The sequence below is a fragment of the Colobus angolensis genome, unplaced genomic scaffold, assembly GCF_000951035.1.
Source record: "Colobus angolensis palliatus isolate OR3802 unplaced genomic scaffold, Cang.pa_1.0 Scaffold29, whole genome shotgun sequence".
Taxonomy (NCBI): Eukaryota; Metazoa; Chordata; class Mammalia; order Primates; family Cercopithecidae; genus Colobus; species Colobus angolensis.
The window spans coordinates 2,756,514-2,780,079 of record NW_012116154.1 but is presented as its reverse complement, the minus strand read 5'-3'; the positions used below and the strand labels follow the sequence as shown (position 1 = coordinate 2,780,079).

Genomic DNA, 23,566 nt, shown 5'->3' with positions numbered 1-23,566 from the left:
CTCGATCTCCTGACCTCGTGATCCGCCCGTCTCGGCCTCCCAAAGTGCTGGGATTACAGGCTTGAGCCACCGCGCCCGGCCTATTTTTATTTTTAGTAGAGATGGGATTTCACCTGTTGGCCAGACAGGTCTCGAACTCCTGACCTCAGGTGATCTGTCTGCCTTGGCCTCCCAAAGCGCTAGGATTACAGGAGTGAGCCACCACACCTGGCTGATGTAACCCATCTCCAATGGTAGTCCCAAGACAAACACATGACCATAACTTGATGATTTCTCCAATGGAAAATATCGAATTAGCCAATCCTTTCTATGCTGTAAGGGTTTTCCTAATTATTTTAGAAAAAATAAATCAGTATAAAGAAAACACAATTTAAAATAAGGTCTTGCAATTGCTTTAAAGAAAGCTTTATTTACTACATACATCCTAAGAATGTACTGTAAATGGAGCAAGATCTAAATAAAAGCTTTTCAAATATAAAGCAGCTAAAGTTAACTAAACCACTAGCAATGTTTGAAAACAGAACTCTAAAACTTTTTTTTACATTTATATAGTTTGTTCTTAACACTAAAAAAAAAAAAAAAAAGTTCACATTTCAAGTTATAAACTTATCTCAGTAGTGTACGTGAAATGGTTTTGAAACAATAGGAACAGATAAGTCCCAGATTGGAGGCTCACTGATACTTAACTAGCTATGTCCCCAACGTTTGTTTTTAAGGGAGTTTGGTGGTTGCCATGTTAAAGTATCATTGTTTTTTTTTTTTTTTTTTTTTTCCTTCCTTCTTTCCTTCCTTCCTTCCCTCCTTCCTTCCTTCCTTCCTTTCTCTTCCCCTTCCTCCTCTTCCTCTTCCTCCTCCCCCTCCTCCTCTTCTTCTTCTTCACAAATAATTTACAGGCATACGTAAAATACAGTAAGAATACTGGGTCACGGTGTCATCCAGTGAAACTCTGTGACAATCCTTCACTAGAAGGAGAGTACTTTTTTCACATAGTCAAGGGATGAGGATCTGATCCAAATTACATTTTGTTGAGTCACTCATTCCAACAGATTTGAGTTTCAATGCAGCTTGCGGGGTACATCATCAGGAACATTGCACAATTACTTTATGTCATTTAAAAGAATGATGGAAAGAAATGTTAGGGGTGCTTAAAGGCCTCAGGAGGCACTCAATAATTTTATAGAATAGTTAAATAAATATTGCTTACACATAAAAACTCATCTCATCTCAAGATGAGGGGGAAAAGGTATTTGGGAATCTCTTAATTTAAAACAAAACAAAAGTACTTGCTAAGGGCATGATCCTCTTATGAATCCACAAGAATTCAGCCATCAACAAAAATCCCAAGAGTGGAAAGATTGTATGGATCTCTAATATGACATAAAAACGCAACTGTGTACTTGCTACCTTATTGCACACCTCACTTCCTTGATTGAGCCTTTAAAAAACAATTCCAAGTTGATATATATATTTTTTAAAAGTAGATGACAATCTTAACAGTTTACTGTATTTTACATTCACTCTGCTAAACAAAAGCCTTTAAACAGGCACAAAACACTGCAACAATACATTAACTTCCTAATAAAACAAACCTTTTTAATAACATTGAAATAAAATGGTTTCATTTTGCATTAAACTACATACCATGAACTTCTGCAACATAAAAGGACTAAAAACAAGCATTAGAAGATATGTACAAACTATCTTTAAACTTCTACAGGTCTCTCCTCCTCCTCCTGGATGTGCACACCCCAATTCAGTTCACCCATCAAGTGCACAGCAAGGGAAGAGAGATTTAATAAACAAAATGTTTCCAACACCCTTGAGGACCACGGACAGTTTTGCATGAAACATGGTAAGGCAACTAGAAGCATAACTTTCTGCTGACAAGAGTCTCTGGGGGTCTTGTCTATGATAACATACATTCTTTGTCCCTACAAACTCATACTTCAAAAATGAATAAAAGCATTAGAAATGGCATTAAAGTTTTATATTGGGCAATTAAATAGCTATGCAAAGTTGTCTTATGCAGCTCGATTAAAACTTTGTACTTAAACGCTACTGAAAATAGCACACATAGAAGATAATACTTCCCCAACCAAAACAAAACAAAACAAAACAAAAAACATACAACGAAACAACAAACCCCAACAAAAACCCAGGAAGAAGTATAAAAGCCACCAGCTCCTCTCTCTTTCAGAGCTATTCATCAGTCCTAGGCTTGCCAAACATTGCGGAGGGACTGGGAATTTGGGGAGGAGGGGACAGGGTGAGAGATGGGGTAGTGGGGGCATGTTTAAGGTCAAGGCACATGGAGAATGAGCCCTGCTAATGGTGGCAAAGGAGAGCTTTCCAGTGTTTGGACTCAGAAGTGTGGCAGGTCTTTTCAATGTTGGCTTAAGGAGAGATTCAGTGTTTCTTTTAAAAAGTAGTACCGCCATGATGATACATGGTAACACCATCAACCCTTAATGCCAGCAGAAATACAAAGATTTTACTCATTTTAAAATTGCACTTTCCAGTATAACCTTTAAAATAATGTTTTATGTAGTATTTTTAAGCACTACTGTTTGTATCTTTAAATATTGTATATATTTTTCAAAATAGTTCCCTAGCTGCTCAAGTGTGCTTTTTTAATATATAGTTGATATATTATTGAAGGTACTACAAAATAGAAATCTCTGGAGTGCAGAAGTTAAGAAAATAACCTTCATACTGAAAATATATCCTTAAAAAACAAAACAACAACAAAAACCTCTATACAAATGTAGTACAGCATACAAATTTTTAAAAGATGGTATGAAGGCACGAACCATTACAAGTCTTTTGGAAATGTATAAACGCAGGCCTGCTAAGTTGAAAATAGTCTTAAAAAACTAGTGAAAACTTCATGTATATAAAATATTTCTGAAATAAATCTGCGAACATTCTTCACTTTCAGATTGCATGTGCGAATTCAACAGGTTCCTTCTTCATAAATAGTCAAGCGTTCCTTCAGTGGTGTTCGTGTGGTTTGTCTTCGCGCTGGTCACCAGCCTCAGTATGTCTGGTAGACATCGGGGATGGGGACCTGAATGGCAGCAGCAGGGAAGGCCTGAGGTATGTAGCCTGCGTATCCTCCATACACGGCGGCTGCGGCTGCCGCGTTCTTCTGTAGTGTGGCGATTGTGGCTGTGGCCGGAGCAGCAAATGGCACGTAACTGGCCCCGTAGATCCCGGCAGTGGGAATTCTCTGAACATTTGGAGCCACCGTGTATACTGGAGTTATTGGGCGGCCCTGAGGAGAAGAGACAAAAAGGAGCCTTCCTGAACACGTGTATGTGCCTATCATCCATTCATTCAACAAGCATCTCCCAGAATTTGGGAATATAAAGACATAAAAGCAAGGGAGAGGAAGGCAGAGGGGCGGGCAAATAGCAATTATTGTAAGGAAGTGGGATAAGAGCCACTGAAGAGGTAAGGTGGAGCTGCATCCTCAAACTCAGTGATGCAACCTTGTGAAAGTGAGAGGCCTGGAATGCTGAGGGAAAGGTGAAATACTGTTGCCCCTCAGTATCCTCACAGGGGATTGGCTCTAGGGCTTCCATGGATACCAAAATCCTCAGATGCTCAAGTCCCTGAGAGAAAATGGCATATTTGCATTTAACCTATGTATATTCTCCTGTACACTATAAAAAAAATTTTTTTTTCATAGAGATAAGGTCTCACTATGTTGCCCAGGGCTGGTCTTGAACTCCTGGCCTGAAGCAATCCTCCTGTCTCAGCATCCCAAAGTGGTGGGATTACGAGCATGAGCCACAACGCCTGGCCTCTCTCATATACTTTAAAAATAATCTCGAGATCACTTATAATACCTAATATGATGCAAATGTTATGTAAATATTTGTTATTTTGTATTTTGACATTTGTATTATTTTTTATTGTTGTATTGTTATTTTTTATTGTCTTTATTTTTTCAAGCCATGGTTGGTTGAATCCAGATGCAGAACCTGTGGATAAGGAGGACCTTCTCTGTACATATTCTAGAATCTTCTACTTACTATTCCACTCAATCAGTCTATGCCCCAGAGTGAGCTAGAGAAGGCAGCGGAGAATCTACCCTCCACACAGTTGATTTCACAGTAATTAAAAATCAGTATTTTTCCTTAAACATGGTCTCTAGATACATGCCAGCAGCCTCAACTCATACTTAACTGATGGAATATGATCTGTCTCAAAGACAGAGAGAGGAGCAGACTGTGTCAACGTGGAGAAACAAAATATACTGATCTCCAAAGGGACAGCTTCTTAAGCTGTGACCTTAAAAAATTGTGACCATACATAATTTTCAGCCAATGTGATGGTTTCCATCATCTCCCACCTAAGAGATGACACCATTAATGTATACAAATTGTTGTAGAAGCTTACAGAAAGAACCAACTAACGGGGAAGTTGGAGAAAATGTCTCTGCAGCAGGGATATTTGAGCTGGGTTTTGAAGGATAAGGAGTAGTTTCCAAATGAGGAAGAAGTGGGGAAGGACAAGCTAAGTAAAGTTGCCTGAACTGTCGACGGCCACCACTGGCTCTAGAAAAGCCCCTGCTACTTCCTTCTGTCTACTTGAAAGTGCAACATAAGATGTTTTCAGAACAAACAGGAGTACGAATGGGAAGACTGCGGTTCAGTATTTCCCAAAGTGTTTGCCATCGAACTAGTTCTGTGAGATGCTTCACTGAAAAGAGATTTTGGATAAAATAAAACATTCATTTAACAAAATATTTGGTGCACCTCATGAGCCATAGAATGCCTTGTAGTAAATGCTGTATGTAATGTAGTATGATCTCCCTATATCTTAATACATCTTCAAAATAAACAATTCAGCATCTATGAAATGGTGAATTAAAGTAATTATTTCTTCCCAGATTTTTATAAAGGAATTAGTTCTAATTTCTGTTACAAAATTTGCAAATCAGAGTTCCAAAATTGTGCTCAAAGGAACTTCTAGCCTAAGAGTACTTTTAAAAACTATAATCAGATAGTAATTATAATTTATAATAATTTTAATTTATAATTATAACAATTAACTCAGAGGTTGGGTGAGATGGCTCATGCCTGTAATCCCAGCACTTTGGGATGCTGAGGCCAGGAGCTTCCGCAAAAGATACAAAACTTAGGCAGGCATGGCGGTGCGTACTCCTGTAGTTCTAGCTACTCAAGAGGCTGGGGCAGGAGGATCACCTGAGCCTGGGAATGCAAGGTTGCAGTGAGCCAAGATCACACCACTGCACTCCAGCCTGGGCAATGGAAGTGAGACCTCGTCTCAAACAAAACAAAACAAAACAAAACAAAAACAAAATCAAACCCCAAACTCAGAGACTACTGTCTGCCAGGCATTGTTCTAAGTGCCTTATTTGTATGACAGTATTGAATCATCACAGCCACCAGTACAGTTGGTACTATGATTATATGGAGTTGTGTGGAAGTGTTAAATGACCTGCACAAAGTGACACAGCTTTTAAGCAATGCAATGTGTGACTCTGCAGTCTGCACTTTTAGCCCTATGTTAACTTGCTTCCTAAACACTAAACAATGAGTGTCTCATCAGAGACATTTTACAGCAGCAAGAGGAGCTCCGGAACTGGAAAGACTGTGTTCACAGCAAGACACAAGCCATCTTTTCCACATGTGTGGATGTAGGTTTAATAACCAGTGCAAAAAGGGAGAGGAAATGGCAGGGAAGGCAACATGTGAGAGAGACCTTGCCATGTGCTACAGGCTGGCCCAATACCTGGGTTCAGGCTGCCCACTCAAACACTAAGTTTTGCACATAGATGAGCACTGGCTTATGGCCTGGAATCAAGAGTAGGTCCCCAAACCCATGGCTTCTCTTTTCATTCGTGTGATGTTCCTTTTATATGGCATTCACCATACTATAAGGACAGAGCATACACAGATGAGGGACCTGATCTCCTAATCGCAATTCTACTCTTGGCTAGCAGTTCTGTCACCATGCTGGGCCTTAATTTTCTTATCTGTAAAATGAGAATATATGGGGAAGCACTTGGTTTTGCTTTCCATGGTTTCAGCTACCTGTGATCAACTGACGTCTGAAAATATTAAACTGAAATTTCAGAAATAAACAATTCATAAGTTTTAAATTGTGCACCCTTCTGAGTAGCTCTATGAAATCTCATGCCTCCCCTCTCTGTCCTGCCCAGGACACCAATCATCCCTTTGTCCAGGAAAGCCACACTGTCTGTGCTCCACGCCCATGTCACTTAGTGGCCATCTGGGTTATCAGGCTGACCGTCAAGGAGCCCTTATTTTACTTAATATCAGCCCCAAAGTGCAAGAGTACAGATGCTGGCATTTTGGATATGCCAACGAGGAGCACTAAAGGCCTTCCTCTAAGTGAAAAGGGGAAAGTTCTCTACTTAATAAGGAAAGAAAAAAAATCCTATGCTGAGGTTGCTAAGATCTACAGTAAGAAAGAAATTTTCTATCTGTGAAACTGTGAAGAAGGAAAAAAAAATTTGTGCATAGTATATTATCGGTTTGGTAATATCTGTGTTTCAGGCATCCACTGGGGATTTTGGAATGTATCCCCCATGGATAAGGGGGGACCACTATACAATTGCAATAATACAGCAGATCAAAGAGCAGGAATAAAGAAAAATGCAATGGTGGTAGTGGGAGAAACATTTACCCATCTTTAAAAAGTGTCTCTAGCAGGAGAATCGCTTGAACCCTGGAGGCGGAAGTTGCAGTAAGCTGAGATCCCACCACTGCACTCCAGCCTGGGTGACAAAGTGAGAGTCCATCTCAAAAAAGCAAAAAACAAAACAAAACAAAAACCCCCCAAAAATGTGCCTCTAATTCAGGCGAAGAATCCCTGCAGTCTTCCCTCTTGTCAAGGAGGAGCGGTTCTCCTTGCTTTAACTAAATGGCTAAACAGGAACACCCCTGAGCGCCTACAACGTAGGGGAGGATGATTAAAGCTAGGGGAGGATAAGCAAAGACTGCAAATAAGAACCTTGGTGGTGGCTGGGCGTGGTGGCTCATGGTCTTGTAGTCCCAGCACTCTGGGAGGCTGAGGAGGGCGTATCATGAAGTCAGGAGATCAAGACCATCCTGGCTAACAGGTGAAACCTGTTAAAGAGCTGACGCACAAAGTCCGGGGAACGATTTCACATTTTCACATTTCAAACTGTGGCTCAATGAAGTGGAAACCTCGTCTCCACTAAAAAGATACAAAAAATTAGCCAGGCATGGTGGCCACGTGCCTGTAGTCCTAGCTACTCGGGAGGCTAAGGCTGGAGACTCGCCTGAACCTGGCAGGCGGAGGTTGCAGTGAGCCGAGATCATGCCACTACACTCCAGCCTGGGCGACAGAGTTAGACGTCGTCTCAAAAAAAAAAAAAAAGAACCCCGATGGCAACAGCCAGTGCAGACTGATAGGAGAAGACAGAAATAGTCAGAACATGATTATGGTGCCTGGAATATGGACCTGACCAGAACTCACAGTGCACATCAAAGACAAATGTTCATGAGTTTCTTAGTAAAGAAGAATTAGAAATTATTATCAAAATTCCACTAAGTACTGCTGCTAAGTTATTGTAAATATTTACCGTCAGTCCACAAGTACCGTAACTACACTTAGTTCTTACTCTACAGTGTCATTTACAACAGTTCCTCTTTTTGTCTTTCAGAAATCCCAAGTTAAAGAACACTTAATGACAGACTGAAAGACAAATAAGCTTCAGTGAGTCTGCCCTTTCTGAATAACACAGTCAAGACTAGCGTTCAGAGTGAGCAAAAGCAAGTCAACAGCATCCTACTGTGGAGGGTCAGAGGCCTGGCTCTGTTTCAGAATCACTGAGGAGCTGTGCAAAATATCAGTTCTAGGACCCCAGCCCAGTATGACTGAATTGGAATCTTCAGGGATTAGAGTCTAACAATCTCTGTTTTTTAAAAAATGTAGGCCTGTAATCCCACACTTTGGGAGGTTGAGGTGGGAGGATTGCTTGAGCCCAGGAATTCAATACCAGTTTGGGCAACATAGCAAGACTTTGTCCCTACATATAAAAAAGTTAGCCGGGCATGGTGGTGTGTCTGTGGTCCCAACTTCTTGGGAGGCTGAGGTGGGAGGATCACTTGAACCAGGGAGGTTGAGGTTGCAGTGAGCCATGAACTCCAGCCTGGGTGACAGAGTAAGACTCTGTCTCAAAAAAATCAAAAATCAAAAATGAAAAAAAGTGGCCTGGATAATTCTTTTTCAGTTGGATAAGGGATCTTGGGCCTGAGTACTTGTGATTAGTATTCGCGATTCACTGCCTCACAGAGAACAGCTTTAACAAGATTTTCTTCTGTTAAATGGATGTCCTCCCTATGTCCTATGAGGTGAAGATGCAAAGAAACAAGACACAGTCTTTGGTTTGGAGGAGCTTCATTTTCCTTGGAAGATAGAACACATTGGCAGCCATGGGCCAAGTAATGATGTAGTAATGAGGAGCACAGGAGAGAACATTTCTCTAGGAGGTGGATGGGGAAGATTCTATGGAAGAGATGAGAATAAAGAAACCAGGATACAGTATGAACAAAGGTGGGGAAGGAGGCCAACATGGTAAGATGAGTTTGAGAAGAGATAGGGGAACAGTGGGAGATATGGTTGGAGGAGAGGATTACAGGCATATTTTGTAAAAATTTTTTTGAGACAGGGTCTCACTCTGTTGCCCAGGTTGGAGTGCAGTGGTGCCATCACAGCTCACTACAGCCTTGACCTCAAGGCTGGTCAAACGGTCCTCCTGCCTCAGCCTCTCCAGTAGCCGGGACTACAGGCATATGCCACCATGCCAGGCTAATTAAAAAATATATATATTTGGAGAGACACTGTCTCACCATGTTGCCTAGGCTGGTCCTGAACTCCTGGCCTCAAGTGATCCTCCTATCTTGACCTCCCTATGTGCTGGGATTACAGGCATGAGCCACTCTACCCAGCATAAAATTTTACATATCTATACAGATGTTCTTTCTCTCTCTCTCTCTTTACACACACACACACACACACACACACACACACACACACACACACACACTGGGGGTTAACAATTTTTAAAGAAAACTTCATTGAGCCTCAGTGTGAAATGTGAAAATGCGAAATCGTTCCCTGGACTTTGTGCGTCAGCTCTTTAATATCATGAGCTAAGAATTATCCAGTGCTATTTAAAAAACATATATGCACAATATTATGACACTATGAAAAATTACACATCATTTTTACATATTGATTCCCACTCTTAACAATGATATTATTAGGGTAGTACAATTAATTACAATTATTTTTTTCTGTCATGATTCAAATTCAAAATGCTTTGTGTCACCCAACTGCATAGCTGTAACAGAGAGCCAGGCACACGGTAAATTCTCAGTGCTGAATACTAAATAAATCCAGGATAAAGAGAGGCTTCACACGCAAATAACAACGACTGCAATAAGAACTCTACCTGGAAAGGCGGTGGCGTCGACACGGTGGGAATGACGGCGGCTGCGGCTGCGGCTGCGGCAGCTGCGGCGGCAGCAGCACTGGCTGGGTCTGGCTGCACAGCAATGGGGCTGATCATGTGCTCCACTGTGTGGATTTTGCCATCTTCAATCATTTTAGGGGCTGGAGCTGCTGGAAACATGGAATACTGGGCCCCAATGGCAGGGATGGCTACTGCAAGAGAAGCAAGAAGGAAAAATGGGTCAATCACTTTCAGTCGCTGAGGAGGGGTCCAGCACTTGCTCTAAGATATTTTTTATTTTTATTTTTAAAAAAACTTTTCTTTCTTTTGAGACAGGGTCTCACTCTGTGGCCCAGGCTGAAATGCAGTGGTGCGATCAAGGCTCACTGCAGCCTCAATCTCTTGACCTCAAGCGATCCTCCCACCTCAGCCTCCTGAGTAGCTGGAACTACAGGCACAGGCCACCTTGCCCAGCCATTTTCTGTTGTTGTTGTAGAGACAGGGTTTCGCCACATTGCCCAGGCTGGTCTTGAACTCCTGAGCTCAAGCAATCCAACTGCCTTGGCCTCCCAAAGTGCTGAGATTACAGGTGTGAGCCACCGCACCCAGCCTAAGATATTTTTTTAGAACCACGTTTACAGGTCAGGGGCCTCTCCAAGCTCACTATTGTTCTCTCAGTACAAGCCATGTACCCAGATGCCTGCTCCCCAAGAGGAAGGGATAGGCGGTGGCAAGTAACTACCCCTGCCTGTCATGGAAGAGACCCCTAGAGTTAGGCTTGTGCACCAATATTTTCTATTTCTACAGAAAAATCAGTTTGAATCTTATTCTTGATGTCCTACTGAGCAAGAAAGGGCCTCTGACTATGGGAAAACAGGCTTAGACAAAGAAGTGAGATCAGAGGCTTGAGGCCTACTGCCTGTGAGAGTTGGGCCCGCCTGTTCCTTCCTACTCACCTCACTCATTACCAGTCCCACTGCCTTTTTTTCACTTTCACCACTATTTAAGAAACAGGTGCTGTTGAGGGTTTCATTCTGAGAACTCAGACCTGCGTACATCCTCCCCACCCTGTATTTCAGATTTTAGCATTACCGATTCAAGGAAAAACACATGGTTAAAAAAAAAAATAGCACATTCCCCAATTTCTTCATGTCCACTCAAAGTAGCGAAGCTGTGGAGTGATTGGCTTTTAGTGGGACCTCCCAATTCAAAGAATTTCTGCAAGTCCAAATTTATGATTTCAGCAAGAGATTCAAACAGAGAGCAGCTATTGAATGTCAAGGTACAGTAAGAAGAGATCAAAAGGAAAGATACTAGCCCTGATGTGTGTGTGTTGGGGGGCGGTGGGGGGTGTATGTGTGTGTTTGTGTGTGTTGAAAGGATAAGCAAAAATATGAAATGTGTACACAAAGAATCTTTCTATTTCTGGTTTTCTCCAACTGTAGGTACATTTATTCTAATAAGGATAGACTCAATCAAAGGTAAAGAGACAAATGATTATAAGCTAAACAATGGTATGGCCATTCGATAAAATATACCTAAAACCTGAATCAAATATTTTACCTGCCTTTCCAACCATATCTTCCACTGGTCTTGCGTGCAGATACTTCACCACCACCCTGGTGCCTCTCCTAAAATACAATGCTCTCATTTTCCGGATGATCAGAAATAGACACCAACGCCAACGGATGGGGCCCAGAGAGGTTTGTGAGTTTAAGCTACAAGGGGTTGTATGAAGTAAATGAATTGTTCTGGCTATCAGACCACAGGAATTTCTACCTCAGCCTCCAGAACACAACTTTACATGACTAAAGATTATTTAACAGTTCTTTTCTCTTGTTAAACCTTAAGCTACTGTAACTTGCCAACAGGAGTCCCCTTCCCAACAAGTAGAAGCGACAACTCCCATGTCCAGGCTCTATTTTATTAAGTTACAGAGCTGTAGGATCAGTTTTACTTTGCGCACAGTGCCAATGACATTTAAAAGGCAATCTAGTTTAAGGAGTCACTTAATTGCAGAAATTGCAGAATTTTTACACAGGCAAAAAAAAAAATCATCAAAAGAAAGTTCAACTAGCAAAATACTTTTTAACCCTATGAGGCCAATGCGTACCTATGTCCCAAATGCACAGATTCCTTGACTCTATTTTAGCTAGGGAAAGAAGTGTACAATCTCAACCAGAAGAAAATCAGATTAGCTGGGCTCTGAACAGTTCTTCAACCTCCTCCTGCTGAAGCCAGGGAGGGCGTCTGGAGGAGGGTCACGCCAATCACCCACGGACTGAGTTTTCCATGTGTTTGGATGCTTCTGCAGGGTGCTGCGTGAGTTCGTGCTAGACTCACACAATGGAGTTAATGTTCTTTGCAGGTTTGGATCAGAAGACCGGCTTCATGTTAGATGGCCATGGGCACTAACAACATTGATAAACAGGTTTGTGGGGCCTGGAGGTGAAAGCAAAGTTCAAGGTCCCTGGCTTGAAATTATTGAGCATCCCTACTCCCAGTCTACTGATCCAGCTAGAGGAGGAAATGAGTGCTGGAAATTAGAAACCAGGGAATTAGCTGCAAAAACTTTCACCAAAGGCCAGGTGCAGTGGCTCATGCCTATAATCTCAGCACTTTGGGAGGCTGAGGGGGGCGGCTCACTTGAGATCAGGAGTTCGAGAGCAGCCTGGGCAACATGGTGAAACCCCCACCTCTACTAAATATACAAAAAGTAACCGGCATGGTGGTGCGCGCCTGTAGTTCCAGCTGCCAGGGAGGCTGAGGCAGGAGAATCGCTTAATCTGGGAGTTGGAGGTTGCAGTGAGCCAAGATCACTGCACTCTAGCCTGGGTGACAGAGCAAGACTCCATCTCAAACAACAACAACAACAAAACTTTGACCACTGCCTTGTCCCCAAGCATTCTTATTTGCTCAGACCATGACAAGGGACAAAAGGTTCTGCTGACTTCTGAAGAGGAATTTTCTGCCCTTCCCAACAACTCTCAGAATGGGCCAATAAGCTTTACCCTCCGACATCAGATGGTTGGGGCAGAAAATAGGCCTGAGTAAAGAAAAGATAGGTTTTACCTGACAGAAGCTACAGAGAGCCTCATGTTCTTCCTTTCTTCACCCCACAACTCTCCCTACTTAGCCACAGACTGAGAAAAAGCCTAACAATGGGTGACAACCCTTTGAAAACCTTACTGCATGGCTGGGCGCAGTGGCTAACGCCTGTAATCCCAGCACTTTGGGAGGCTGAGACGGGCGGATCATGAGGTCAGGAGATCGAGACCATCCTGGCTAACACAGTGAAACCCCATCTCTACTTAAAAAATATATATATAAAACAAATTAGCCGGGCGTGGTGGTGGGTGCCTGTAGTTCCAGCTACTCTGGAGGCTGAGGCAGGAGAATGGTTTGCACCCGGGAGGCGGAGCTTGCAGTGAGCCGAGATCACGCCACTGCACTCCAGCCTGGGTGACAGAGCGAGACTGTCTCAAAAAAAAAAAAAAAAAAGGAAAAAAGAAAACCTTACTTCAGGCAAGTTTGCTTTAACCATGGTCAAAGCTACACCATCCCCTGAAGTTCTAGATAAGGAGGTCCAGGGGGCCATTTTCTTTTTGCCTTGTCTCTAGCTGCCTGGGAGAGGAGGAACCCCTGTGCAGATGTGAGAGCCCGAGAAAGGCTTGGATTCACTTCTAACAGAAGGGCTGGGATTTATGCTGAATGGGTGCATTCTCAATCTGGTTTATACTGACCTGTACCAGGTTTAATGGCAACTGGGTTGACGGTAGGGATTTCCAAATTCGGCACAAGTTCATATCCTTTTTCTTGCTGCTTTCCTTTCCCTTCATGATATCGGCTATATATACCACGGCCAGCAGAATATCCCCCGAGGTAGGAACCCCGGGGCCCCGGGGCTCTGTTGCCAGCTGCACCTCGCCCTCGGCCTCTTATGCTGCCTGCTTGTAATAACAACACAAAAGATGATGAGCAACCAACAGTGATGGTGCTGGAGGCAGACCTCAGCCCTCAGTTCTCAGCATTTAACTGCTCCAGTCTAAGTTGCAGGTGGCTACACCTTTGCTCTTTAATAGGCTGGTAAAGATGCTTCCAACATTCTATTTCAGCCTAGATTTGCATCCTAAGCGTGTCTGCTTAGTACAAGAGGCAAACTTGCAGGGTGAGTTTCTAGGATTGTATCTGCAATTTCAGTAAAGAAAAACATTCATAGAATACCCACTCCCCCCAAAGAAAATTGGGGCCAGGTGCGGTGTCTTATGCCTGTAATCCCAGCACTTTGGGAGGCTAAGGCTAGAGGATGGCTTGAGCCCAGGGGTTCAAGACCAGCCTGGGCAACATAGTGAGACCCTGTCTCCAAATACATATATATATACACAATTAAATAATTTTTTTTTTTAAAGTTAGATTTGGAAGAGGATTTGCTAGTCCACCTTCCTCATTTCATGCTTGAGAAAACAGGCCAGGGGAGACTAAAGTGACTAAAGTCACAGACCTAGTTATCAGAGAACAGGACCCAGAACCTATGTATCTTATTTTCCAGGTAATGCTGCGTTTCATTATATCCTAACCAATGATAACAAAAAACAAAATTAAAAATCATTGACTCCACCAACATCTTAAGATTTAATATCACAAGCAGGTTTTTTTTTTTTTTTTTTTCTTTTTTTTTGAGACAGAGTCTCGCTCTGTCGCCCAGGCTGGAGTGCAGTGGCCGGATCTCAGCTCACTGCAAGCTCCGCCTCCCGGGTTTACGCCATTCTCCTGCCTCAGCCTCCGGAGTAGCTGGGACTACAGGCGCCCGCACAAGCAGGTTTTAACCCAAGCACCAAGAGATTGGTGGACGAGCCCCTAACCCGGTGGACCCCGGCAAGGCAGAATGCCAGTGTTTGCACACCCATGTGATTTTACCGCTCACCCCAGAACGACCTGTATTTCTATCAATGCTGCAGAAGTGACGGCCTTCGGTGCCAGCAAAGAACTAGACCCAGAATGCAAACCCAAAAGGAGGGTGGGAGGGCCTTCAGCACCTACCAGCTCAGCAAATGCCAACCACGATATCCCTGGTGCCCCCTGCCTAGGAGGCAAAGTTCTTGAGGACCCCACCCAGGAGAAGAGCCCCCACTAACCTTTCACGAAGTAGTCCCTGTTGGGCCCGATGAGCGCGTTGTAGGGGTAGCCGTAGTAGGCCAGCGTGTAGGGGTCGCAGGAGTACACGTAGCTAGGCTGCTGCGCCGCCTCGGCCAAGCCGCCACCCCTGGCTGCCTTCTGGTAGCGCGAGTACTGCTCCTTGTCCACGGGCTTGGCCAGCGTGACCTCCAGGCACGAGCCCTCCAGCTCAGTGCCGTTGAGGTTGTTCATGGCGTGCACGGCATCCTCGCGGCTGGTGAAGTGCACGAAGGCGTAGTCGCGGATCTTCTTGACGCGCTCCACGCAGCCAGGGTTGAACTGGCCGAAGCTCTTCTTGATGGTGTCCTCTGTGGTCTCGATCATGAGGTTGCGCACGTAGAGGATCTTCACGGTCTCCATCACGTCCTCGTCCACGTCGATCTCGGGCTCGGCCCAGTCCACGGCGATCTGGTGGCCCCACAGCTGGATGCGGCCGGGCATGAGCTTGCGGCGAGCCATGGCAGCCGCGCGGTGGCTCTCGTACTCCACGAAGGCAAAGCCACGGTTCTTCATCTTGTCGGCTGCGCTGGCGTAGACGATCACGTCCAGCACGCCCTCGGTGACCTTGGCGATCTCCTCCAGGATCTCCTCGCGCTTCTTCATCTTGGGGATCCCGCCGATGAAGAGGCGGCAGTTGTCTACGCTGCAGCACACGCCTAGCAGGCGGCCCGGGCGGATCTCGTAGTTGTTGAGCTCGCGCACTGCGCGCTTGGCCTCGTGCTTGTGGCAGTACATGACGAAGGCGTAGCCGCGGTTCTTGCCGTCGAAGTCCATCATGAGGCGCAGCTCGTAGATGCGGCCCACGGCCTCGAACACGGGCACCAGTTCGTCCTCGTACACGTCGCGCGGGATCTTGCCCACGAAGACCTCGCAGCCGCGCTGCGGGTGCGGGCCCTCCCAGCCAGGCGGTGGGCCGCCGTACTTACGCTGCCCGTTCTCCTGCACCATGCTGTAGCCCGTGCGCTCCATCAGCGCCAGCAGTGCCGCCTCGTTGGGCGCGCCCGCCACGCCCTCGGGCACCTTGGCCGAGGACCCGGCGGCCGAGTCACTGCTCATGGCTGCGGTGGAATCCTCTGCGGTCATAATGTCAAAGGCATCCACAGCTGGCAGAAACCTGGGGAAGCAGAAAGGAGCGTGAGTGGGGAACCGCTGAATCTTGCCTCCTTTGGGTTGTTTCGCAGCCTTGCAAGTATGCATTAATAGGCCACAGGGAAGGTGAGGTGGTTTAAATGAGAATTAGGATGGAGGCGTTCTGGAAATGCAGCAGCCCTACACTTGTCTAAAATAGTCAAGTTGTCTTGCAGCAAGAACCAGAAGTGAGTTAGGAAAAAAAAAAATCAGAATGAGCAAGTACTTCCATTTCATCAGTACCCCGACAGCTTTGAAGTTTTGCGAAACTGCTATCATTGTTGGTAAAAACCTCACGTTCTTTTGCTTCATTCCTGCACCGTTAACTCTGCCTGATTTCCTTGTTATATGGAATTTGACAAACTCCACGTTATTTCTTTGGTGAACAAACCTTTTTTCTTTTCTTTTTTAAGGGAGTCTTTTTCTTTGTAGGCATGGAAATACAGTGAAGATTTTAAATTATTAAAGAAAACTTTTAGGAGGTGTCACTGTATAGACAGAGCTGTGTATTAAAGCTTTTTACAAGGAAGAAATGAAATGCCCACATTGCCACAGACTTGGTCTAGGAACTGTAATAAGAGCTAATCTGATTTTGATGGTGGCATTCAGGTAAAATTCTTGGTGTGAAGCATTCAAAGATTTGGAATCAGTCCTCGAAAAGCTAGACTGACTTCAAGCTGGAGGCCTGGGAAGCAGCATCTACCTGGTAAACCACACTATTGTTTTCGGAGAACTGTCACCTGCATTCTCTTAATCTTCTTAACCTCTGTATATGGTATGTGGTATTATCTTCAGTCCCAATTTGGTCATGGGGAAATAGGCTGAGAGAGGTTGAGTAAATTGCCCCATTTCACACAGCAAGTGTCAGCTCGTAGGGTAGACTTGATTCCAAGTTTTCTGGCTCCAGATTCCCTGTTTTTTCTTCCCAACCCATACTGGGCAATAGAATTTTCTATGATGCTAGAAAAGCTGTCACTTGCCACATGTGGCTACTGAGCACTTGGAATGGAGCTAGTGTGACTGAGGAGCTGGATTTCAAATTTAATTAAACACCCACATATCACAGTGCAGGTCTGAACTGTGCCACCTCCGCTTATGTGGCCGAGGGCTCTGTGGAAATGATTCTAAATTATGCAATAAGATTATCATGAAGAGCTGCAGACTATACTTTTGTAATGAAAGGCTCCAATTTGCCTTTAAAAACATGAAATCTATTTCATTTTTTGGACTATAAAAGCATTCAGTTGAATTTTATAGAAAGTTAAGAAAAGTACATCAGAAATTATTCCTAATTTTTCAACCCAATAATAGCACAATGAAACTTTCCCATCTGTTTTCCAGATGTTTTCTTGAGGAGGTGGGAAGGGGAAGCCTGGCTTCTTCCTAATTTACATGGTGCTACTTTATGTTGTAAGCATTCCTCCATATTCTTAAAAATCTTTGTAAAAACATCATCTTTAATGGCCGTAAAAGGTTTCATCAATTAATTAGAACCCGGAGTATCATTCATTTTTTTAAAATTTAGGACTAGGAGATGTATACAAGAATATTAAGGGAAATTTCAAGGATAATAAAAATGAATTTGATCATTGAAGGAAAAAACAAAACTATAATGAAACAAAATAAATCTAAGCTACTTATTTGCCAGATGGCCAAAGTAGTCCTTCTGTGGTTAATTTGCTCTAGTATCAAGTGGCAGTATGGTTTAGCAGGTAAGTATGTGGCTTCTGGAGCCAGACTGCATATGCTTGTGTGTGAATCTCAGCTCTAATACTTGCTAGTGTTAGCTGCTCCATGCCTCACCTCAGTTTCCCTACCTATAAAATAGGAATGATAATAATAGTGTTAACCTCATTAAGTTCAGAGGAGTGAGTTAATACATACACAGCATTTTGAATGGTGCCTAGAACATTATAAATGCTCAAGAAATGTCAGTTATTATTTTTCATCCAAACTTTTGAGTAAAATCTTAGACCAATTCTTTCAATTTCAGAGTAATTCTTAAGATAAACATTTTCAGTTCTTTAAAAATATCTGTTACATGTGGCTTCTATTATTATTATTTTTTTCCTCTTCAAGTGCTTGGAAGCTGGTTTGACGTCTCCAGTTATCATGAAATTTTTTTGTAGTATACTTGGAAAATGATACATTAGTTTCTATAGTTTCAAGTTGAAACAGATTTTTTTTTCTTTTTTTAAAAATAGAGATGGAGGGCCAGGCGCAGTGGCTTGTGACTGTAATCCCAGCATTTAGGGAGGCAGAGGTGGGAGGATTACTTGAGCCCAGGAGTTTGAAACCTGCCTGGGAAATATAGAAACCTTGTTCTCCACAAAAAAAGGAACGAAAAATAAAAAAAAAAAAAGAAAAAAGATCCCAATTAAAATAGAGATGGAGTCTTACTGTGTTACCCCAGCTAGTCTTGAACTCCTGGGTTCAAGCAATCCTCCTGCCTCGGCCTCCCAAAGTGCTAGGATTACAGGCATGAGCCACTGCACCCAACCAAGAAATTTTAACATTAAATTCGAACATGAAGACCTTTCCCTTCTTTCAAATGGAAGATAAGGATATATTTTTAAGAAGACTATTTGTATAAACACCCATGTAGTTAACAATCTGTGACCTGGGCAGGAAATGCCAGCTATGTATATAAATACATAGGACACAATTCAAGCTCTTACCTGTTGTACTGTATACAACATTAACTGACTAAAGTCCAAGAGAACAGAGCTTATCTCTCTGCTGAGATAGGTGGAGTTGCCTTCCTGTCACCCCAACTGCACTTTGAAACTACTGTTCTACCCACAAAAACAGTCTTACAGTAGTCAGGCTATGGAGTCATTGCCAATCCCAACCCCAATAATATAAGAAAAAATCCTGTTTGCTTTCCATCTGAAATCTGCTGGTGTCAGTAACACAATTATCTCTACATATTTTAAAATAGCGATACCTTATTTCTTACATCAATGAGCCAAGAAAAGCCTTTTTTTCCTGTGCTTTCATCTTCTGTAGTAAACAAACCATGTTAGCGACCCTGTTTTTATTTTTACTTTGGCCACCAGGAAGTTCACGATTGATTTTTTTCACTCCAATTTTAGTAACTGTAGGGGACATTACAACACACTTTCTTGTTCATCTAATTTGGGTTATAGTTTCATTTTTTAGTTGTCTTCTATTTTTTCAGTTTTCCCAGTGACATGAATTGAGCTGTTTGTATTATTTATCTTATTGTTCACATGTTCTTATAAACCATATTGTAATTTTGGAGGAAAAGAATCAATGCATACATACATGTATATATATCTAATTAGAGCCAGACATTGATTAATGTAATATCCAAATTTGCTATGTCTATTACACCAACTACAAATATTGCATACAAACAAGTAAGAACCACAGTGACATACTACTTCACACTCATTAGGATAGTTATTATAAAAACAACAAAAACTAGGAAATAAGCATTGGCAAGGACGTGGAGAAACTGAAACCCTCATGCAATGCTGGTAGGAATATAAAATGGTACAGCTGCTGTAAAAAAGCAGTATGATGGTCCCTCAAAAAATTAAACATAGAATTACCATTTGATCCAGCAATTCCACTTCTAGGCATATACCCAACACACTCAAATAGATACTCGTATAATAGCAACCGTATTTATAGTTGCCAAAAGATGGAAGCAACCCAAATGTTGATCAATGGATTCTGATAAACAGAACGTGGTATACGTGTACAATGCAGTATTATTAAGCCTTTTTTCTTTTTCTTTTTTTTTAGACAGAGTCTCACTCTGTCACCCAGGTTGGCATGCAGTGGTGCAATCTCCACTCACTGCAACCTCCACCTCTCAGGTTCAAACAATTCTTCCACCTCAGCCTCCCAAGTAACTGGGACTACAGGTGTACACCACCATGCCCAGCTAATTTTTGTATTTTTAGTACAGATGGGGTTTCACCATGTTGGCCAGGCTGGTCTTGAACTCCTGACCTCAGGTGCTCCACCCACCTCGGCCTCCCAAAGTGCTGGGATTACAGGTGTGAGCCACTGTGCCTGGCTAATTCAGCCTTGAATAAAATTCTGATATGTGCTACAATATGGAAGAACCCTGAAGACATTATGCTAACAGTGAAATAAGCCAGATACAAAAGGATAAATATTATATGACTCCACTTATATAAGGTACCTAGAGTAGTCAAATTCATAGACAGAAAGTAGACTAGTGGTTACCATGGGCTGGAGAAAGGGAGGAGTGGGGAATTAGTGCTTCATGGGTGTGGGTGTTTGAATTAGGGATAATAAAGGTCTGGAGATGGATGGTGGTGATGGCAGCACAACATGTGAATGTACTTCATGCCACTGAACCATACACTTAAAAATGGTAAAATGTTATGTATAATATACCACAGTAAAAACAAAATCCTTAAAAAAAAGCGAGAAGGTTCAGAGATGCAAAAAAGACAAAAATTAGAGTCGATAAAATCAGGATTTCATTAGAGGCCATTAAAAAATGGTACACGGGGCTGGGCGCGGTGCCTTATGCCTATAATCCCAGCACTTTGGGAGGCTGAGGCAGGCAGATCACCTGAGGTCAGGAGTTCGAGACCAGGCTTACCAACATGGAGAAACTCCATCTCTAATAAAAATACAAAATTAGCTGGGCGTGGTGGCACATGCCTGTAATCTCAGCTACTTGGGAGGCTGAGGCAGGAGAATCCCTTGAACCTGGGAGGCGGTGGTTGTGGTGAGCAGAGATGGCACTATTGCACTCCAGCCTGGGCAACAAGAGTGAAACTCTGTCTCAAAAAAAAAAAAAGAAAAAGGTACCCTGACTCAGGCTAACACATTCAAAAAAATCTTATGGCCTACAAGTTTTATTCTCCTTATTATCATGTTTAATATACCATATTAAATACATTATATGGTGTGCTGCTCTACTCAATTAATTCAGATGCCAAACGCTTAGATATATTAAAGGATAAACGAAGCTGAGCGCAGTGGCTCACGCCTGTAATTCCAGCACTTTGCGTGGCCGAGGTAGGCAGATTGCTTAAGCTTAGGAGCACGAGACCAGCCTGGGCAACATGGCAGAACCCCATCTCTACAAAAAGTACAAAAATTAGCTGGGCATGGTGGTGTGTGCCTGTAGTCCCAGCTATTTGGGAGGCTAAGGTGGGAGGATCACCTGAGCTCGGGAAGTTGAGGCTGCAGTGAGCCGTGACTGCGCCACTGCACTCTAGCCTAGGCAACGGAGTGAGATCCTGTCTCAAAAACAACAACAACAACAATAACAAAACAAATAACAATTACAAACAATAACAAAAAGGAAAAGATTTTCAAGCTACTTTGAAAAAGACAACTATACAGTTAATATGACCCTTCTCTCAAAAATGCTTAACTTACTATATTTATATGTGCTTTAGATCAGCATTGGCAAGCTATGGTTGTGGGCCAAATATGGTCTGCTGTTTGTTTTTATAAATAAAATTGTATTGGAACGCAGCCCTATCCTTTGAAAAAAAAAAAAAAAGAAAAGAAAAGATAATGAATGGCTGCTTTTATATTACAATGGCAAAGTGAAATAGTTGAGACCCATACAGTGTGGCCCATACAGCCTAAGGTATTTACTCTCCACCTTCGTTGACCCCTGGGCTAGGAGATGTGGAAGAGCACATCCTTGAGGCTAAGTCACATAGATTCTGCTTGCTACGTATAATAGTTCTCCTATGCTGAATGATAACTTAATTTCAGGACCAATTTTTAAATTCTAACTTTTTTCTTTTTTTTAGATGGAGTCTCGCTCTGTCGCCCAGGCTGGAGTGCCGTGGCGCGATCTCAGCTCACTGCAATCTCCACCTCTAGGAGCCAAGTGATTCATCTGCCTCAGCCTCCTGAGTAGCTGGTATTACAGGTGTGCACCACCACGCCCGGCTACTTTTTGTATTTTTAGTAGAGACGGGGTTTCCCCATGTTTGCCAGGTTGGTCTCAAACTCTTGACCTCAAGTGATTTTCCTGCCTCCTAAAGTGTTGGGATTACAGGCGTGAGCCACTGTGCCCAGCCTTAAATTCTAACATATTTTAAAGACAGTGTTGTTTAGCTGACTTTTTCCCTCTTCCAAGCTGTTTTCCATTTAACTCTAATGGCCAAATTTATGAGACATGGAAGAAAATGTCTGATGAAGGTTGTTGGCTCAGCTCCTGACACTTACATATTAATGATAATTTCTTAAAATTCCAAAAGAGATACAAGAGGGCTTGTTTTCATTCATTCATTCATTCATTCACTCAGCAAATAGTTATTGACCACCTGCTATGTGCCAGATACTATGCTAGCTATGGTGGACCTTGTCCTTGTGGAGCTGACTTCTGAGTTAACTGAACTCAGTTAACTGAATTACGCTTCAAATGCCAAATAGTTGAGAATTAAGGTATTTGTACTCATGGTTACTGACCAGAGCCTGCTTCAAAAGGGTCGTACACCTCAACATTGTTAACATTCGTTTCTGATAAGGGCATAGTTTCTCAGTTTAAAGCCCACATACCATCAGAACTTTGCTTCTAAATATATCAGGGGTGTCTGGGGACTAGTGTGAAATATCGTATCCTGAATGTTGAGATTCTTGCTTGGGGCAGAAGTGTGGACAGAATGAATAATAATTATACATCAGAAGTAGAAACTTATCTGTGAGCAAATCAAAATATCTAGATAAGTAACAAGGAGTCCCCCAATTTCATCCATTCGCCACGTGACAGTTTTAAAAGGACTGGGCATTCTGGTTTAGGCTTCATAGCATGTTGAATAAATGCAGGTCTCTAGAGTCAGAGAGTCTGAAGTCCAAATCTTAGTTCCTCTACTTCTAGCTGTGAATCTTGAGAAAAGTCATTTAACAGCATTAAATCTATATTCTCATCTCTAAAATGATGACTGTATTAACTAGTGTTTACTGAATGCCTATTATGTGACAGGCAGAGTGCTACGCTTGTTGTGCATATTAACTCATTCCAATCCTCACAATGTCTATATGGGATATTACTAGGGTCTCCACCCTACAGATAGGGAAGCTGAAGCACGGAGAGGCTAAGTAGATTCTCAGCTAATGAGCATCAGAGCTGGTATGTGAACCTTGGGAGTGTGATTTTCATCATAGGGCTGTGATGAGGATTAAATAAAATGATTGATGTAAAGTTCTTAGTGCAGAACCTAGCACAAAGTGATCAAGGAATGTTAGCACAAGAAAATTGAACTTAAGGCTGGGCGTGGTGACTCATACCTTTAATCCTAACACTTTGGGATGCTGAGGCAGGAGAACTGCTGGAGCTCAGGAGCTTGAGACTAGCCTGTGCAACATAGTGAGACCCCCATCTCTACAAAAATTTAAAAAATTAGCTGGGTGTGGTGGCGTAACACCTGTGGTCCCAGCTATTCGGGAGGCTGAGGTGGGAGGATCACTTGAGCCTGGGAGTTCAAGGCTGCAGTGAGCTATGATTATGCCACTGTACTCCAGCCTAGGTGACAAGCAAGACCCCGTCTCAAAAAGAAAAAAAAAAAGGAAAAAAGACAATCAAACTTAAAAAACAAAAAACAAAAAACAACTAGAGGGAAGAATCTTGCCCCTGTGTAGGATTCTGTGTTTACAGGAAAACAGGCAAGAGGTTATCCCAGCCAACTTTAAACCAGTCAGTAGAGAAGCCTAGCCTGTGAGTTCTGGTGGAGACTGGTGTATCAGAGTCTCCCAGATTCCTTTCATAGCAGGTAAGCTGTCTGGAGTGTGATTCTCCACTGGTGATGT

General features: G+C 42.9%; 1 protein-coding gene across 4 annotated transcripts in view; it reads right to left on the bottom strand.

The window, feature by feature from the left end:
* Nucleotides 1-380: 380 nt before the first annotated feature.
* The window catches only part of RBM47 (RNA binding motif protein 47), a 237,915-nt gene continuing 214,729 nt past the window's right edge, over nucleotides 381-23,566 (bottom strand). The window contains exons 4-7 of one of the 4 annotated variants that reach the window (XM_011949067.1): nucleotides 14,614-15,767; nucleotides 13,222-13,428; nucleotides 9,479-9,690; nucleotides 381-3,274 (exon numbers count right to left, since the gene is read on the bottom strand). In XM_011949067.1, coding sequence (XP_011804457.1) covers nucleotides 3,035-3,274; nucleotides 9,479-9,690; nucleotides 13,222-13,428; nucleotides 14,614-15,736 — 1,782 coding nt within the window. In that variant the 5' untranslated portion in view covers nucleotides 15,737-15,767 and the 3' untranslated portion in view covers nucleotides 381-3,034. The remainder of the gene's footprint in view (nucleotides 3,275-9,478; nucleotides 9,691-13,221; nucleotides 13,429-14,613; nucleotides 15,768-23,566) is intronic. The other 3 variants (XM_011949069.1, XM_011949068.1, XM_011949070.1) reach the window with 3 other exon arrangements.